At 35.5% G+C, this 20,831-nt stretch overlaps 1 protein-coding gene across 1 annotated transcript in view; it reads right to left on the bottom strand.

The window, feature by feature from the left end:
* Positions 1–1,244: 1,244 nt before the first annotated feature.
* TOPAZ1 (testis and ovary specific TOPAZ 1) overlaps positions 1,245–20,831 on the bottom strand; it is a 67,694-nt gene continuing 48,107 nt past the window's right edge. The window contains exons 14-20 of the mRNA XM_060164078.1: positions 20,210–20,384; positions 19,442–19,542; positions 16,828–16,993; positions 11,531–11,695; positions 9,734–9,937; positions 4,952–5,135; positions 1,245–1,512 (exon numbers count right to left, since the gene is read on the bottom strand). Coding sequence (XP_060020061.1) covers positions 1,293–1,512; positions 4,952–5,135; positions 9,734–9,937; positions 11,531–11,695; positions 16,828–16,993; positions 19,442–19,542; positions 20,210–20,384 — 1,215 coding nt within the window. The 3' untranslated portion in view covers positions 1,245–1,292. The remainder of the gene's footprint in view (positions 1,513–4,951; positions 5,136–9,733; positions 9,938–11,530; positions 11,696–16,827; positions 16,994–19,441; positions 19,543–20,209; positions 20,385–20,831) is intronic.

The following is a 20,831-nucleotide window of genomic DNA, read 5'->3' as shown; positions in this document are numbered from 1 at the left end:
CCATTTTTCCTAAAAGCTTAATTTATCATCTTTCGTATCTTCATCCTTTCAAATACATCCTTGCCACCAGCATAATGTTATAATTGCCCACTTACCGTTCTTCACTTGTCCTCAAAGGCACTTCAAACTGATGGTGGTAATCTCCGAACCCAATTTATTTCTTAGGTGCTGAATTTCAGTAATGGCAGTTAGTCACCCAATTTGTTCATACTAGAGAACTGGGCCTCTTTTTTATTTTTTATTATTTTTGGGGGGGGGCCTCTTTCTTGATGTCTCCTTATGCCTTACTTCCCATATCCCATTCATGAGAGTATTCATTCCACATTTTATCATAGTAAGGCATTCTGCTAAGCGCTAGGTTTTAACTTTTTTATTCTTGTGAGGTTATAGACTTATTCCAGTGATGCTGCCATTACCATATTTTGGGAACCCCTTTAAGAAATACTTTCAGTCTCCTTAGTTACCACTTACTCTTTTATTACTCCCCTTACTCAGACATTTTCTCTAAATGATTTAAATTATGGTTTAAAGTATCAAATCTAAAGTATCAAATTAAGGATTGAGGATGACCACCTTGGAGAATGACTGCTACAGATTCTGCAGATGGGTTCAGAAAAGAAGCTTAAACTTCCCAAGGTGGCTTGAAAAGTACAAGTCTTGTTTGGATAGGTTCTGGTATATTTGTTTAAAATACTGATTTCTTTAGTCATACCTAATGTAATGTACATAAATTACAAATTTTCAAGATACATATAGTATTTTAAGATACACTAAAGGAAAACTTTAGAGAATAATTTAAAATTTCTGGTATAACTCAGAAGGTACTCTGGAATTTTAGTGTTTGAGTCATTTTCCAGTATTATTTTACTATTCTATTTTACAAATGTACAATAGGCTTTAGAGACTGGACTGAGTGCTCACCAAATCTACTTCATAACCCTAAAGGTTGTTCTGAAAGCTCCAGACACCTGCTTGAATATTTTCCCCTTTATGTCTCCCTCTTATTAAATGCTGCACAATACTCAGTTTGTGATTTTTCATTGTTTGGATTTCAGAATAAATTGGGATTCACCATATTAGGTTTACCTAAATTAAAGAGATGTCAAAAAGTAATCTGAAAAATCATTTGCAGTATGGGTAAAACTGTTATAAATTGCATACCTCAAAATTTTTAGTGTTTGAAAGCTACTGACGTACTATAAATCAATAAAGAGCAAAAGCTGAATATAGTGAAAACTGTCTTTATTTTCATCAATGATTACTTGAACTTAAAAAAAAAAAGCCTTTAATAACTAATGGTTACTGAAAAGCCAAACCTTTCCAGCCCACTTCATATTCTCTTTCAACCATTTCAGGGCAGAACAATGTTCCAAACTATAAACCTGTTCCTTATTAACATTGACGGTCATGTGCTTAATGAAGAGCTTTGGATCTGATATACGAGCAGCCATAATTAATCTTTCCACTGCAGCTTGATAATCATCCTTGCTCCAAGATTTGTTTTCTTCACATCTACAAAGTGAACACCTCACAAAGTCAGAAACTCTAAAAAGAAGCTATATAGTTTCTTCAAAAGATAGTAATTTACATTTATTGGTTCTAAGCTATGACAGTCCCTGCGTCCCCTGCATCTGCAGGCGGACTCTCAACCACTGCGCCACCAGGGAAGCCCCTTTTTACTCTAACAGTGGCTTTCAAACTTGTTTGACCATGACACACAGTAATAAAGACATTTTATATTGTGACCCAATATATACCTGCATACATAAAAACTAAAAAGTTTCACAAAACAAGACTTACCCTTATGACCCTATTTTCTATTGTTTCATTTTTTAAAATAAAATGGTTGCAACCCCCTAAACTGATTTCACTACACAAATGGGCCACAACCCGCAGTTTGGAAACACTGATCTAGAACACAACTAATAACCTCTCTCTTTGTATTTTCAAATTAACAACTGTATAATTATTCATTATAATTCATAAAAGAATAGTAAATTTAATCGAGTTTGGAGTTACTAACATTCATGTGTTTTACCTTGATACGGCTATTTTAAATTATAAGCATATACTTAATTTGTAGCTCACATCTGGTAACAGAAATTGTAGCTGTATGCCTTTATACTAAATTTTTATAGTATAATATTATAGTATATTATATAGTGTATATATACTATAATATAGTATATTATAGTATACTATAATATTTATAGTATATTCATATCTGAATAACTTTCTACTAAGTTATTTTCAGTCCTGATTTAAGGTACTTCACTAAAGTGCTGGAATTTTAAAATAACTTTTCTAACAGTCACAAAATTTCATAAAACTCATACCTTATGGCTATTTCTCCTATGAGATAGGGAGTAAGAAGTATATAAAATAGAGATGTAGCTGTTACTAGGCATCACTTTTTCTCTGTGTTCACTGCATCCTGCTCTGGGCACCTATAAGGCTCAGCAGCAAGGCCCGAGTATGAGCCTACCTGTGTTAGCACAACAGTGTGGTCTACAGAGTGGTGGGAGTAAGGACTTCAACTTTGAACAGGAATCAGTGATCATAGAGAGCAAAGATTGGTCAGGCCGCTTCTAGTACATTCTGGCTTAGGATTGGTGCCTGAAATCTGGTAGACTGGGCATACACCAACTATATGCAGTTTCTGAAAGTCTTAAGATGAATAAAAACTCTCTCAGAGGTTAATGTAACAAAGCAGGGCTTGGTATGATAACAGTAATGGAGAAAACAATATTGGTTAGGACAAAATAGAAGATCCAGGCATGTCACTAGTTATGTGCTGGCATCACAAATACCCCACAAATTCAATAATGAATAAACAGACTGCATATTTGGGGAATGGAAAGTTATGAGAAAACCAAACCCTCATTAGGATACTGGAGAGCCCCAATGCCTCACGCAACCGTAGTGCATAGTTGTAAACAGAAGGCCCTCAGGAAAATTAACAAAATTAACAAATTTTGTTAATTTTTTAAACCCACTAAAATTAACAAAAAAGCTAATTTTAGTGGGTTTTAAAAAAAAAGGTGGACCTAAAATAAATTCTCCTCCCCTTAAGTGTAGGCTGGATTGAATGACTTGTTTATCTCCAATAAATAGAGCAGAAATGATGCACAACTTTGGACACTAGATTGTTAGATATCAATTTTCATGGTCCCTTGCATTTCTGGAAGTTCTGAGAGCAGAGACACTGATTACCCCTTGTTCCAGATTTCAAGGATGTTTAATATAGTGGACAACCTTGAAAGACAAAGATAGTTTCTCCTTCAGGAGCAAAAGACAGGTTTGCTTACAGCCTTACAAGGTGGAGATAGCGTTTCCATCTGAAGAGCAAGGGACAGGTATGTTTATTACCCATTGTAAAAGATTAGGGTTCCTAAGTTCAGGATTCCTCTCATGTAATGGAACCCACTGCATGTGCAGGTATCCATCTGGGCCCAAGTGTGGAACCTGGGAGCAAGAGGAAGAGATACAAATATGCAGATAACCATACTGCTTGCTGTGCCACGAGTAATAAAGTCCTGTCTCCAACCCAGGAGGTCTTGTGTCTTATGCCAGGATCCGTGAAACTATGGCAGGCTGACTTACAGCCTGCAAATGGGGTGGAATCTCAGAGCCTTCACAGTTCTTGATGTAAGATCACAAAAGGCACTGCAGCTTCCTCCTTGTGTTCTCTCTCCTGGATCACTCACTCTGAGAGAAGTTAGCTGTTGTGTCATGAAGACACTTAAGGAACCTATGGAGGGGCCCATGTGGTGAGGAGCTGAGGCTTCCTGCCAACAGGCATGAGTGAGCCAGCTGGGAAACGGATCCTCCGGCCGCAGTGAAGCCATCAAGTAGGTGACTGCAGGTCCTGACCACATCCTGAGTCCAGTGACATGAGAGACCCCTAGCCACAACCATCTGGCTAAGCTACTCTAAAATTCCTGACCCACAGAAACTAAGAAAATACTTGCTATTTTAAACCACTAAGCTTTGGGATGACTTATACACTGTAATAGATAACTAACAGAATATTCAGTCTGAGGATCTGGTTTCTAACACCAGTAAACTGAAGCAAAATTCTTGTTAAGAAACGCCAAAACAGGAGTCCCATGAGATCCTTATGTTACAAGTTTCCTGGATAAAGCTGACAAGAAATTGGAGTGGTGTAAAACTAAATTCTGGGATTTTGAACAAAATTATCTGAAGGGATGCCACTCTGGTCCAACAGCTACATTATAATATTTATGCATTTATAACAACATTTTAAAATATTGAAACTAGGCTGATGGCTTTATTTTGAACAGGATTCTTGACTGAACCTAATAAATTATCATATATTTCCCTTTTAGACCTGGTTCTTAGATCTTTTGTGTTGACCAAAAAGATAACTTTTAGGTACCTAACTAAAAACCACCAGTACACGAGAAAGGTCCACACCTAAAAAACACCCATCTCGGGCTTCCCTGGTGGTGCAGTGGTTGAGAGTCCGCCTGCAGATGCAGGGGACGCGGGTTTGTGCCCCAGTCCGGGAGGATCCCACATGCCGCGGAGCGGCTGGGCCCGTGAGCCATGGCCGCTGAGCCTGCGCGTCCAGAGTCTGTGCTCCGCAACAGGAGAGGCCGCAACAGTGAAAGGCCCGCATACCACACACACAAAAAAATAGACCCATCTCTTTGAACACCTAAACAAGATCTTTGAAGTTGTTAAAATGTTTACTGAAAGGTACTAACTTGTTTGGATTTCAACCTCAAATACGTCAAATCCTTTCTCAGTATAAATACTACCAAAGTTTGCCAATACACACATGCACAAGTATATGAATATATAAATATGCAGTATATAAATATATAACTGTTTATATATATACAAACAAATAAAACATTTACATCCTAGGGCAAGTGTAGGGACATGATCTGCTTTCAGGATGCAGTCAGAAGTTATTTCAACCAACCTTTTTAAAACTATCTGCAGCATCTGTGTAGAAGTTCCAGGACTCTGAATACTACTAGCATTAGATACCATGAAGATTTCAATAGCTAAAAGCATTTCAATCTCAGACAAATAGGAAGGAATCAGTAGAAGTTTTCGGTATAAATTTCCCTCCAATGGTGGGTAGCAACCCAATGAAAGAGCACCTGAAAGTCAAGTAACAGATCAAACTTTACTAAAATCCCGGTAGGTGAAAACCTAGACTTACAAAATATCCACAGGTGATAATTACTTTTGTTTCAGAATAATTCTTCACATTCAAAGCAGATTTATTGCATAAATTATATGGTAGTGAGCTTATCCTAGTACAACTGAGATCATTCTTTGTAAAATGGTTTTGAAACATTAAACATGAAGTGAGAAATTACAAAAAAAACAAACCCTGAAAAAGAATTTTTGAGCCTCATTGTAGCAAATGTCCATTTATTTTAAGCCATAGTCAACACAACATAATTTCAGAATAACTAAAAAACCAGAATAGCTACTTGGGCTTTGTTTTAATGGGATCTGGGTCTAATAGCAACTACATACAGTTATTATGTATATAATATTATATATAATTATATATATAACTACATATCTTGAATTATGAATCCAAAATGAAGAAAATAGAAATTATAATTTGAAGATTTTACTTTCTATCACACAGTTTTATAGTATTTTTGAGTGTACTTATTTATAGTGCTGCTAAAGTTTGTGCAATAAATATTTGCTGTTCCTACAAATGTTGGGCATTGTGCTAAACACTAGATATAAAAATGAGTAAGATACATTTCCATCATGTAGGTGCTCAGTGTGTTGTTCTCCAATTCATGTTCTAAAAATTTTGCTTTTCCAAAGAACAGATTCAACTTTTAAACTGTTTAGGTGCTTATTACAGGTGACATACAGGGAAATCTCCTATACATCAGTCCAGGACATCCAAATTGTATATAGGCAATATTATATTGTTGTCTTTTACTGAAACCAATTTAAATCTGTGTGTAAAATTTGTTTAAAATGTTTTATTAAGTTAAATTTCTTCAATAAATCTTTCTAATATGGATGATGATGACTAATCTTTGAGGACCTACTATACGCCAGGTACCTGAGCTAAACACACAGGTTTTATCTAATTTTAACCTGACAGTTTACTACCTTTGCAATTAGGTACAACAACTCCCATATTATAGATGGGGGGGCTTTGGGTAAGCGCCCTGGCCTTCTGACTCCAGATTTTGGAATCTTAACCACTAGGAAGTCCCGCCTTCCTAGATCACTGCCAGGACCAACAAACTATTGACTCGTTAACATTCCTAAATATTGGTAGGTATAATTTACATGCACACCTGTTTTACTTCTGAGCAGAAGAGGAAAACAAAAGCCAACAAACTAAGTAGAAATTTACTAATATTATCTTTTACCCTAAAATCAAACATGAAAAGAAAAATACTCCTATTTGGTTTTAGCGGGGGAAAGTAAGGAAAAAATATACTAATAACATCTTCCCTTCCCGACTTTTCAGTTCTGACAGAAAAGCCATATTTTTAGGACTAGGTAAGCACATCAGGAGCATCAGGAAGGCAATTCTGCTGTCCCTGGACAATTTCCTTCTGGTTAGTTAGGGAACACAAGCAAAGCCATCAAGAAAGTAAAAGATAACTCCTGGAATAGAAAAAAAATTGAATTCATATATCTGACATGGGACTTGTATGTAGAGTGCATGTATACATATATGAATAGTATGTATTTATATGTACCCACACACATACTTCACACACTCAACAAGGAAAAACAAGAAAAACGCCTCAATTTAAAAAAGTACAAAGAAAAAAATAGGCAGAGGATTGAATAGACATTTCTCTACAAAGATATACAAATGGCTAATAAGCACGTGAAAAGATGCTCAACATCATTAGTCATTAGGAAGATGCAAATCAAAACCTCAGTGAAGTATCACTTTATATCCACTAGGAAGGCTAAAATAAAAGACTCAGCAAGGATGTGAAGAAACTAGAAATTCCATACATGGCTTGGTGGGAATATAAATGTAAAACAGATAGCTTCTTTGGAAAACAGTTTGGCAGTTCCTCAAAATGCCAGACATAGATATACCATACGAGCCACCAATTCTGCTCCAAAGAGAAATGAAAACCATACATCCACACAAAAACTTGCATGTGAATGTTCAGAGCAGTGTTACTTATAATAGTCAGAAAGTGCAAACAAAGCAAATGTCCATTAATTGATGGATGGACAAATTCCGTACAATGGAGTATTATTCAGTAATTAGAAAGGAAAGAAATAATGATATAGGCTAATGATATGGATCTTGAAAACATTGAAACCTTGAGAACATTATGTTAAGTAAAAGAAGCCAGTCACAAAAAACTACAAATTGAATGATTCCATTTATGTGAAATGCCCAGAACAGGCAAATCCATAGAGATAGATTAATTGTTGCCTAGGACTGGGTCGGGTGGGAAACATACATGGAATGGGGAGTGAATATAAATGTGCTCAGGGTTTCTTTTTCTAGAGGTGTTGAAGATGTTCTAAAATTAGATTGTGGTGCACAACTCTGTGAATAAAATAAAAATAAATGCACTGTAGGGACTTCCTTCGTGGTCCAGTGGTTAAGAATCCACCTGTCAATGCAGGGGACACGAGTTTGAGCCCTGGTCCGGGAAGATCCCACGTGACATGGAGCAACTAAGCCCGTGTGCCACAACTACTGAGCCTGCACTTTAGAGCCCATGAGCCGCAACTACTGAGTCTGTGTACCACAACTACTGAAGCCTGCGTGTCTAGAGCCTGTGCTCCGCAACAAGAGAAGCTACCACAATGAGAAGCCCACGCACCTCAACCAAGAGTAGCCCCCAGTCACTGCAACTAGAGAAAGCCCGCGTGCAGCAATGAAGACACAGCACAACCAAAAATAAACAAACAAATAAAAATGCACTGTACACTTCACCTGTGTAAAGTTTATGGTATGTGAAATTATCTCAATAAAGCTGTAAAAAATATTAAAGAAAAAAGCAAAACAAAGGTACTGGTACTACAGCCTTAACAGTGCCTTGATGAAAACTTAACTGTAAGCTCAGAATCAAATATGTACTACTAGATGTGATTATAAGGCATGGAAAGGCTTTCCTAGCATGTGTTAACCTGTGTGTGAAGACAGATCCAAAGAGAGTTCCACTGATATTTTAAATGTCAACACTGTCAGGAAATGAGATGTCCTGAAGACTGATCAGTGACTATAAATTACTCACTTCATTTTATAACTCAGGCACATTAAAAACAAAACAAAACAAAAATACTCTTTACCCTATAACCTCACTTGCATAAGTTAAAGCCATTAAATTGTACATGTTTAAATGGGTGAACTGTGTGGTATTTGAATTATAGCTCAATAAAGCTGTCAACTGAAAATTTTTTAAATGATTAAGTTTAGCTGTTTTAATACAAAATTTTATTTTCAACTAAAAAACAGAAAGATTCATAGAAGTCTCATTTATGTGTTTCCAAGTTAACACGTTATTCCTGCGGCACATAAATGCCTTCTGATGGCATTTTTCCCAAATTGCACAATTATTTGAAAAAAATACCTCATTAACATCAATTCTAAAAACTAAAATCAAGAAGTTATAGCAAATAGTACATATATACTTTGTGGTGTGATTTCTAGCAGTCTGCAGGGAAATAGTATAAGTAGTTGAAACATAACCACAAAATTGAAATGAGGTGTTATGAACAAATAATTCCACCTTGCCTCTAAATTTCTGATCATCCTTTTATAAAAATTCTGCTTTCAAAACGTTTTATTGTAACCTACAATAAGAAATACATTTTACATAATGCCCTAGCACACATATAAGAATACATGTAACTGAAATAAAAATTTGATCAAATAATATGTTATTTTACTACCTGTAATGCACACTAATAGTTTCTTTCCCATTTCACTGGGAAAAAAAAGTTACCACTTGCTGAACTGATCACAGCTGGGAACACTGAAAACACTTCCAAGTTCAGAGAGGTTTTTGTTGGTGTAAGATGGCTGGGATGTTTGACACATTTGGCACAGTGGTGACACAGAGTAGGTACTCAAATGTTTGTCATATAGTTGATAGTGGTAGAAATGGAAATTTAAGACAAATTACTGCATGAAGGCAGAAAAGAATTCCTTTCTAGATCTAGATTCTACACAGAATTGTTTTCTAATTAAAATACTTGCAAGGAGATTGGGACTAGAGAAGATATTCATTTTTTAGGCTTACTTGTTAGAGAGGAACAGTTGTAAACATTACTAGGAGCCATGTGAAAAACTGTTATATATCATGTTGCGTTGTAACGACGCCCTCTGTACTTCCTATGTGCCTGTTATAACATATTCTAACCAAAAAGATCAGGGATATACCAGGGATAAATATGTATTCCTTAAGCTTCATTCTACCAATTGGTTTACTCCTATATATTTATAAAATATGCCAAACTGGTTCAAATTCTGTCATTTATTTCCTTTTCATATCCTCCCGTGGACATGGCAATATAGAAAGAAATAAAAATACAGCAATTAGAAATGAGAAATAACATGTTTCAAAAGAGCACAAATCTACGTAGACCACTATTTTTAAATGTGTATCAACTGCTCTTTTTACATATTTAATGCCCCGCCATGAATATTATACATAGATTTCAGGTTAGAAAATCAAATTCAAAACCAATATATCAAAATTTAAAATTTTAAAATGTAACTTACTTTTGTAGTGGGCTCTGGCTTTGAGCCATAAACAACTTCTTCCTAAAGAAGTAATTAATCTTCTAAGAAAGGAAAAATCAATAGGGATGCTCTTTGAAATCATGAATTCTGCTACGGAGGATGATATACCAAGACTGTTGCTTTCTATACAGGCATCTAGAAGTTTATTAAAAAGAAGGCTATACTGTGAGACCTCCACAGTTTCTGAAAAGAAAAAAATCATTGATATAGTGAAACTTATCTATCTTCTCTCAAACTTCTCTCTTACTCCTTTCCCCTCTGCTCTCCTTGGCCCCTTCCTACCTGCTATAAGAGTCAGAGTCACCAAAATGCAATCATCTTACATACTAAGTTAACAAAGAAACAAAAAATTCAACAAAAGCAAAACGGTTCATTCACTTTGTATGGAGAATGTGGAAGGAATATGATTTCAGAGGCTACATTAACACCTCTGTCCATGGTCCTCAAGTGTGACTGCATCTGCACGGTTCTGTTTGCATTCTATCTACAGTGCAGACCTCAGACTTGTTTTTCCCACGACTAAAAATAAATCATCCACTCATAAATATTCACTCTCAAATTAAAAAAAAAAACAAACCTCCTTTCTTGGGTATGTCTACTCCTTTCTGCTTTCCACGCAGAAGAAAGTGAAGTCACCTTGGATGCTTCGAACTCTTTTATCCCCTATATTCAGTCAGGTGGGTCTATGACCTAGACTCTAGGTCTTTATCACTTTAGGGCATTTTAGTGGTCTAGGCCTTATCAGGAAATTTATCTCCTTACCTTTAGTCTCTTTCTAAACATTACCACCAGAGGCACTTTCCGAAAATACCAACTCCATTATGTAACACCCTGGCGCCAAAACTCTAGTGACCCCTTACTGCACATAGAGAAGAAAATTCCTTTAGCCTGCCATTCAAGGTCTTCCAAAATCTGGCACAACTATCTGTTTGATCTCACTATTATACTTTGTTTCATTATCACGATAATTGTATATCAAAAGCCAGTTCTACAGCAGCCATTGTACCAGGGATACCACGATAAAGAGAACAATTGCCTTTAAGGAGCTTACTATCTAGAGGGAGAATCAGATAAGAATGTTAATGACAAAACAGTATCTCAGTGGAATACATGGGAAAATGGAGAGTGATAAAGCACTGAGGGGAGGCCTTCAAGTTAACGTTTTCATTAAACATTAACCCACCACTCTGAACCCATTGCCCAGCTCATTCCTGACCCAAAGCTTTTGCTGTTTCCCTTCACAGGGACTCTCTCTTGCTGCCGACATATGACTTGCAAGCATTCAAGAGCACTGCCTGTCATTGCCCACACAGGCATTCTCTTTCTTTGAACCCATCATCTGCTTAATTTCCTCCATTTATTCCATGTTTTCCTATGTTCCAAGGTAATGGAAACTATGTCCTCTGTTTGTTAAGTGATAAAAGAAAAGGTATTCTTTATTATGCCAATGCAAAAAATTATTTTAAGGCACAGTATAAAGCTTGCTGGGGTCACTTAACATTGATTGCTGATGACTTGACAGAGGTTAGAAAAGGAATGATGAAATGCTCCTTGTAGGAACTGCTGATAAAAGATAAGCATCTCTGGTTTGTTTTTTGTTTTTTTTTTTAAACCATCAGGAAAGCATATTCTATTGGCAGAGAACACATTTTACAAAAAACATCATTAAAAATATATGCTGGAATATAAAATTCAACCAAAACAGGTGGAGAACTGTTTCTTATTAAATACCAGATGGGCCAGAGATAATTAAGCTAGACTTTTTAAAAAACATACCTTGAGAATTTTGAAAACCTGGTAGATTTTGCAAAACTTCAAATGTCTGTCTGTAAAGACTCTTTGCTAAAATTTCTTGTGCAATTGTACAGAGCAGATTATGCCGATTGAGCACATCCAGTCTATCACAAGGCCACAGTGGTGTATTGATGACCCACTCTGACTCTTACAAAAAGAAAAAGTACAAGTACTTTACACCATGAAAATTACATTTAACAGTATAATCATAACAAATGTTTTTAAGTATCTTTTGGAGAAAGTGGAAAAACTTAAATATGTGTACTCAGAAAGATAACCATAGCTCAAATTTATTAGAAACAACTTATATAGTGATGATCATCATCCTAAGAAGATGCAACTAATGACCATTTTGTTATTTTTACCTTTTTACTAATTCTTCGTTTTTCTAAATGTACCAATCAGTTGTTGATTCTGAAGTTAATGATTATTTTTATATGACAAAATGTTCAGATTATAATGAGTATACATTATAAGGTAAAATATTGTTTGTGTAGACAAATTAAACAATTTTACAGTAAAGAATACATAATTTAATTAGTTTTGGTATTCTTGGGGAGCAGCTTTCCCCCACAATATCTGCCTATTCAAAAATTTTTAAATAAAATACTTGCTATGTACAGAGGAATATCTAACATATGGAAGTTACAAAAGTATAATAATAAAGTAATAAAAAGAATCCTTAGGTACCCATCACACAGCTTAAAGAAAAGAGAATATTACCTATAATGCTGAAGTTCCTTAATTTCTGCCCTGATTTTCACATTGAGAAAAACAATGGAAGACTGTAGTATAGAACACGGAGGTGTTAACATGTTAGAAATGCCAGCATTTTACCATTTATCTAATTGCCTCAATCATTTACACATAATGAGACACATAATGAAACGTTGTCATGTAACATTCAAATCACATTCCTGTGTTCTTTTTCAACTGGAGTAAGAGCAGGAGTCAATCCTTTTCTTTTGGGGCCTTCCCAGCACAGTAAATACAGAAAGTATTAAAGAAAGATTTGATAATTCAAGTATACAATGCCACATAAAATCTTAAGTATCGAGTAGAAAACTTTAAAGCAGGAGCTTGTTTTTAAATTACTAGAGCTCCCTTGACTGGTTGACTTGATTTATACTACCTACGAGGCAGTGTTTTACAAATATTAGTGCTTTACAATTATTAACTCATTTAGACAGATACCTTCATTAATTTACTTCTCAATTGATTAAATCAATAATGATGAGAAATACTAATATTAAAAAACAGACCAAGAATGTGAACTGGTAATTCACAAAAGAATAAGTACAAATAGAAATAAAAAGAAAAATAGTTCAATTTTCTAATAAGCAATTAAATGCAAAACAAACCAGTGAATATCACTTTTATCCTGTCAAACTAACAAAGAGATAGGAAAAATAACAATGAATTTGGCAAGGGTGTTTGCTTCATAATATGCATCTTGAAATGCTGGCAAGATGACTATAATTAGTTCAACACTTCTAAAGGTGTAGAGTACTTCTGTATTCTATTCACAGAGGTAACACCTGGAATGGAATGTTCAGAATAGCCAGATTAGGGTTTGCATAAACTGAAGTGCGCCAGTCTGTCTGGTAACTAAAAAACATAAAATTGGGCACTAACATCTGGACTGTTTATGTGCACCTGTGATCCCTAACAGGACAATGACTGTATAGACAATACCTATGCAATTGTTCTCTAAGGATTTTCTCACAAAGGGAGGCTTTCTAATTAACTCAAAATAACTTGCTGCAAATCTGAATGGCAACAAGGGCAAATTTGCCAACATTTATCAAAAAGCTTTAAACTGCCCTTACCTTTACCCAGCAATTCCATCAGAATTTATCCTAAAGGCATAATTAAGATTTAGCAGGGATGTTTAGTAGGGATTTTGTTTATCATAGAAATTTAAAAACCAGCTAGTTCAAGAAAAGTGGACTCATGGACATATCTATGTATCTATGTTTATCTATATTTGTTTATAAGATGGAAAACTATGCAGCCCATTAAGTGATGTTGTAGAGGAATATTCCCTTTCACAGAAAGATGTCCACAGAAAGACTGTTGCCTGATGAAAATGAAAGGTACTAAAGAGTCTGTATAGTAACACTATAGTGTTATTTATAACACTGAGTGGCTGGCTGAATAAGGATTTTTTGTCATCAGTTTTGCTTATCCACCCCTTCTTATTTCTCTATAGAAATTTCTCTATATTTCATTATAGAGAAATAAGAAGGGGTGGATAAGCAAAACATATTATTAAATCGTAATAACCATGTATTACTTATATAAAGGCAATAAAAGTTATTTTAAAAATTCAAGAGCAGTTTCTCAATAAATAGCATATATAAATTTTTTTTTTACAAAATTTGTATTCTAGAAAGTTAAGATTTATTTTTCAGCCTCCAAACCTTAATTATAAAATTATAGTTTTAAGGGTTTTTTTTGATGCTGGTAAGGGTATATAAGGCAAGGTAGGAATTTGTTGTTCATTTGCCAGGATACAAGGTACCAATGCTGAAAAAAGAGTTTAAAATGTGAAAGTGAAAATGTGTAAGGCCCAAACAATAGAGCAGGGGTCCCCAATCCATGGGCTGCGGACCGGTACTGGGCTGCACAGCAGGAGGTGAGCGCGGGCAAGCGAGCAAAGCTTCATCTGCCGCTCCCCATTGTTGGCATTACCATTCCCCCCCCCCCCCCGACCCCGCTCCCCACCGTGGAAAAATTGTCTACCATGAAACCGGTCCCTGGTGCCAAAAAGGTTGGGGACTGCTGCATAATGGCTGCCACCCATTAAATAAAAATGTGGGCTTCCCTGGTGGCGCAGTGGTTGAGAGTCCGCCTGCTGATGCAGGGAACACGGGTTCGTGCCCCAGTCCGGGAAGATTCCACATGCTGCGGAGCGGCTGGGCCCGTGAGCCATGGCCGCTGAGCCTGCACGTCCGGAGCCTGTGCTCCGCAACGGGAGAGGCCACAACAGTGAGAGGCCCGCGTACCGCAAAAAAAAAAAAAAAATGTATAAAATATTCTACATTACTCAAATATGAGTAAGTGTATATGAACCCCTTCTTTAAAAAGTTTAGTAGGTAATAAATGCACATATTTTTAAAAGGAAAAAATATAGAAAAAATACGTAACAAGTTAATATGCCTCTCATCCCTGTCCTCCAAGCAGTCAATTCTTCTTCCCAGAAGCACCCACTATTACTAGTTTCTTGTGCATCCTTCTGCAAGTATTTTAAGGGTATAAAGCAAGTATGTATGTATCCATTTTATTTTTTTACAGAAGTGGTAGCATACTGTGTACACCGTTCAGCACATTCCTTTTTTCACTTGGTGGTAAATCCTGGAGATCATTCCAATGAGTATTTGCAGCTCTACGTCGTTCTATTCCATCATATGGCTGTCACACAGTTTCACTAACTGGTACACCCTTAACAGACACTTAAGTTACCTGGAATTCTTTGTTATCATTGTTGATGGTTTAAAAAAGAGATTCCATATAACTTACAGTGCATACCCCTGTACACATATATAAATGTGTTTGTAGGACAAATTCCTAGAAATGGAGTTAATAGATTAAAGGAAATATGCATTACTAAATTTTGATAGATATTTTGTCAAAAAGCCCCTAAAGACAATATATGTGAAGGCTCATTTCTCTATACCCTCACGAAAAGCATATCACAAAACTTTAATCTTTGCTGGTCTGACAGGTGTTTAGGATTTTAATGTTTATTTCTCTTAATACAAGTGAGTATTACTCTCACTTATTACAAGTGAGATCAAGCCATTTGTATTTCTTTTCTTGAGAGTGGTCTGTTCACTGCAGAACCTTTGAAGAACCAAAAAATTCTGGGGACAACTTAACATACTTCTGTGGGCCCTTTTTTTTCAAAGAAATAAAATTTTACTTATGAAAAATGACTTTCAATTGGAATGGTCACTGCAAAAGAAAATCCTGTGTTTGTAACTGATAGAATTTTAAAAGATAATCTCAAAATTGAAACAACAAAATTATAAAAATTTAAAATCTCCATAGACTACTCCACACCCCTCCCACAAACCCTCCCCCAGTCTCTAGTTTGAGATAGACTAGTTTTGCCAGAAACTTTTAGGCAGAAGATCATCCAGGCCCATTTTTACCAACTATTTTACCCTTTCCATTTCTTGCCACATTTTTTCTTTCTCACAGAGCTTGTGAGCTCTGGCTTGCATTTTGCTACTTCCTATTTTTATGCACATTCTATTTTGTATTTGTATATTTGTATTTTGTGTGGTATCTTTCTATTTTGATTAATCTTCCCGTCCTAGGAAAACTCACTGGTTACATTTGTTAAGTTGAAGAAAACCTTTTCCAACAAGCTTTTGATCACGAAGTCTAATCACAACCTCTATATTCCATAAACCCTCAGCAGTGAACAAATACGGTATTTTATGTATATATGAATATGTATGCATGCTAGTTTTGTGTGTTAGTGTAAAAGTTTTCTATTTTATTTACTTGTGAGTTTATTCCATCTTCCACCTAAACTGAGATTCTCGAAGTTTCTTCATTCTTATCTATCTCATTTTATCAAATAAAATCTGCTTGATGGTCCAAGTAGCCAAAGCTACATTAGATGCTGTGCTACTACTGTGCTCTCTAAATTTTATTTACCTCATGACAAACTAACCTTAGTTGCTTCTGCTGGCTTAATTTCATCGCAATTTCTATTGGATGATTTGACTTACTAGGGGAAATAATCTTTACTGTCTTGGTTTGGAGCCATGGTTGTCGGCACATGCCAAGATAGAGTTATGCAGACTGCAATCAGGATTTCCCTGTCTCAGCAGCTGAAGCTTGGGCTCTGAAGCTGGACTGTCTGGGATTAAATCCGGCCTCCACTCCTTACTTGTTATGTCATTTTGGGCAAGCTGCTTACTGTCTCTGACAACATTTTCTTATCAATAATATGGGGATTGTAATAATTCCAAACTCATAGGGTTTCTATGAAGATTAATTGAGATAATCAGGTAAAGCATCTATACAGTGCTTAGGCCAAAGTAAGAACTAACTTTTCAGCAAAGGTTCACACAGTTTCTTCTTTAAAGCTAGGTTACCATTCTCCTTTCATTTTATATAACAACCTTTCCTACCCGCATGATCACTAGGGGTTTAGACCAAATTATCACCCACAATTCAGTATCAACTTGAGGTAACTACAAAACCAAGAATTTATAACAAGCTTAACAAATTATTTCATGCTGGCATATATCAGAACTTACCCCTTAACACCCAAATGGCGCCATCTAGGCTTCCACTTTTTAGAAAAATTTCTGCTGCAATATTCACAATTTGACATCTCGGTGCTAACTTCTCAGGCCCTGTAAGTCCTTTTAAACTTGTAAAATGTATTTTTAATTCATATAGTTTATCTAAGACCTTCCTTCCCTAGAGTTAAAAAAAAAAAAGACAAAAAAACCCACTGAGTATCAATCATTAAGAGTATTATAGAGGTACAAAGTCACTGATAATTATATAGAAGTCAATTATGCAATTTGAATAATTCTAGACTGATGGTTGTCAAACTGCTCTAAGACTCTCTCCTTAAGCCCTTTCCTGCTCAGCCACAAAGATGGAAAGGGAAGGTGAGCAAGCAGGGCTTTGTCTCATTAACCACGCCCACCACTGGGCCCCCTTTCATCGGTTCTCCTTTCATCTGTTTTATTCACTGAGCCTCCTCTAAAGATTTCATTTGGCAAAAGGATTTCATGCCTTAATGTGGAAAGCTACCCATCCTATGTTTTTGCTCTTCTTCTGTTGATCACCCTAAGATCCAGGAGGGAAAGTCAATGAAAAGATTATTTCATATGAAATTTAGATAAAGAATGATAGAAAATGATAGAAAAAAAGGTGGGGGGATAAAATTGTTGTCTGAAAATTGTTTTTTTGAGTCAATAGGCTAATTATTTCACATTGTCTACATAAAGGCTGTCTCTAGGGTGGACATCAGAAATTGGACATGTGTTATTATTTTATACCAAGGTCAGCAAAATTTTTCCATTAAAAGCCAGACAGTAAATGCTTTAGGCTTTGCAGGTCACATTTGGTCAGCTGCATATTCTTTTTGGTTGTTTTTAAATTTCTAAATCTTTAAAAATGTAAAATACATTCTTAGCTCATGAGCTGTATAAAAACAGGCTGTGGGCCAGATCTGGTTTTTGGTTTTCAGACTCTTGTTTTATATTATATTACATGCTATTTTGAGTCAGATGCATATTATGATGTCAAAGTACTTTCAATCTGACTGTATAAATGAGTGCATTTTTCAAGGGATACCTTAAGTTTAATTTCAATGGTTTTACTTTTATGTTCAAAATGGAATGTTTCATTAAAAAATTCATGCTAAGTAAGATAATAAAATACCCATTCTAAATAAGATAGTTAACATTTAAAATTAAAATACAGGCATTGGGACTTCCCTGGTGGTACAGTGGTTAAGACTCCGTGCTTCCACTGCAGGGGGCACGGGTTCAATCCATGGTCTGGGAACTAAGATCCCACATGCCACGCAGCACGGCCAGGAAAAAAAAAAAAAAAAGAAAAGAAAAGGGCACAAATTCACCAACTGCTTATATCCTAAATAAAAATAACCAAATAAAGGGGACTTCCCTGGCGGTCCAGTAGTTAAGACTTCGCCTTTCAATGCAGGGGGTGCGGGTTTGATTCCTGGTTGGGGAGATAAGACCCCACATGCCTCATGACCAAAAAACCAAAATAAAACAGAAGCAATATTGTAACAAATTCAATAAAGACTTTAAAAATGTTCCATATCAAAAATAAATCTTTAAAAAGAAACCAAATAAAATTAAAACATACTCCAAAATTTCAGCAAAATCAGTCTGAGTTTTAAAAAAGGGTCTTCTAACTAGGTAGTCCTCAAATTCTCAAGCATTAAATACCCAAGAAATTAATGCTATGATAGACTTTAAGCTAGAATGTGAGAGCGGAGCCAAGGTACATTTTGCCCATCCCAGGCCTACCACACAATAAGTGCTAAACCGCTTAGAAGACGTTGGAGACTGGAGACCTTCTGTACAATGATTATTTAAAAATTATTTTCTTTTAAAAAAAATTCATGAATTTTGTATGTGTACCTGAGTGACCATGTCCTTAAATATTATTTCAATTGTGAAATAACCTCTTTATACAAAGAAGGAAGGAATAAAATATACATTTTAATAGTTGATTCAATAGTAACCCCACTCTCAACCATCTTACTCTCCATCCCTCAGCACTTCTCCCTATTTTGGATTTTTCTGTCCTTTACTTTACTTAACTTTATTGAATCTATAACTCCACCACCACCTCAGGGAAATCTAAACAATGATAGCACAATATGGTCTAGAATCACTACACCACTTCTATGGTGAGCTAAGCCTCAAAGGTAGACATGAAGATATATGGTATACAGTATTCAAGAGCATCCTAAGAAGTGATTTTAAAAGAGTTCTGTTAATTGTTAGCATCTCGGGTTCATCTTAAGAGAGAGCTTCCAAAATTATAATACTACCAATACTCAAGAGCTGGCAAGATAAATTCTGAATTGAAAGGTGCTTCAAATAAATACGATATTTAGCACAGCTTCCTAAGTGTTCCTTATACTGAGATTCTTCATAGTAGTCATAGATATTCTTCTCATGCCATCTCCTTTCCGTATTTGCCTAATATACCACCTAATAATTCACTTATTGTGTAAGTTTCGATTTGCCACCCGTAATGATTATTAGCAAATTTTTAGCAAATTATTAGCAAATTTTCAGGGTTAACCTATATTCTGCTCAAAAATTTTAAACTAACACTCTATATACCAAGCCAAAATAAAATTTAGTGAAGTACCTTGGACCACTGCAACAGCTTGTGGTAGAAGTACATAGCACTGATTCCAATTCTTCCCAGCAAAGTTTTATCTACTTCACTGTTTTGTGGATCTTTGCTAACTGAAACACAAAGTAGGTATATGGAAGAAAGTGAAACAGTCCCTTAGAATGATGGAAAAGGCAAATTTAATATGGAATTAGTGATATTACCACAAAGACCAGGTATCAGCAAACTATAGCCCATGGGCCAAATCTGGCCTGTGGCCTGTTTTTGTACAGCCTGTTGAGATTCTAAGAATGGGTTTTATTTTTAAAGGTTGTTTGAAAAGAAAACCATGTGACACAGATTATATACTGTGTGTGCAAGGCCTAAAATCTGGTCCTTTACAGAGTTTGCCGACCCTGACAGAGAATATAGCAGTGAAGAGCTGATGTAAAAAGAAAGGTCTCAAAAATATACGAATTTTGTTGACGTGGCAATAGTGAAGATAGTAACAACTTAATGATTCAAAAATTCAGATGCTCCACTACAATTTCTAAGCAATAGTTTTACCAATCTGAATGAAAAGAAAAATAAGAACATGAAACATCTGATATTCTATTGACCTTTTATCATTATAATCTAATTTAACAATAAATAGATGGAAAAATTTATAAAAACAAGGAAAAGTATCTAAAAACTGCAGTGTTAACTTATCTCCAACATGGAGACTATTAAGAGCTTTATATGTTATGAACATTGTATCACCCTAACACACAATACTCAGACAAAAACAGTGACATTTACTTGTTTCAGCGAATTCACAAAATGGAACACCTGGTCTCTCTTCTTTACAGTCTTTTGTCAGTGTTTCAGCAATACAAGCACAAAATCTCTGGAAATCTGCAAATTTTTCACAGCCCAGTTTTATGTTAATGTATAAATTTCCCAATTTGGTCCAGTCACCTTTTTCTTTATAATGCTATGAGAATTATTAAAAACAAAACAAAAAATGCAAGTTGTCATTTATGCAAACATATTATGGGGTAGGCACATGCAGGCATCAGATATACAGAAATTAATAAGACAATCTCTGCAAACCTTATAAACTTACTGACAAGTGTTACAACAGCAGTAACATGTTACTGTACAATTTGCTTTTCTGTCCATAGCAATGCCTCTATAAGTTCCAGATGTCAACATACACTTGTTTTAATTATCTAGCTCCTAATGTACTTAATGATGTCACCCTCAAACCTGAACTACACAGTGGAGACAGATTTAAGGAAAACAGATGATTAGCAGCATGATTTGAGCTACTTCCACAGCAATACACTATTTTACTACTTTTAGAGATTGCATTTTACAGTTAGTTGGCCATTTATGATTTGCAGCCCACACATAATTTTGGGCATTACATTTCTTCTAC

The sequence above is a fragment of the Lagenorhynchus albirostris genome, chromosome 10 (assembly GCF_949774975.1).
Source record: "Lagenorhynchus albirostris chromosome 10, mLagAlb1.1, whole genome shotgun sequence".
Classification (NCBI taxonomy): domain Eukaryota; kingdom Metazoa; phylum Chordata; class Mammalia; order Artiodactyla; family Delphinidae; genus Lagenorhynchus; species Lagenorhynchus albirostris.
Note: the sequence above shows the minus strand (reverse complement) of the source record. Positions and strands in the feature narration are given on the sequence as shown.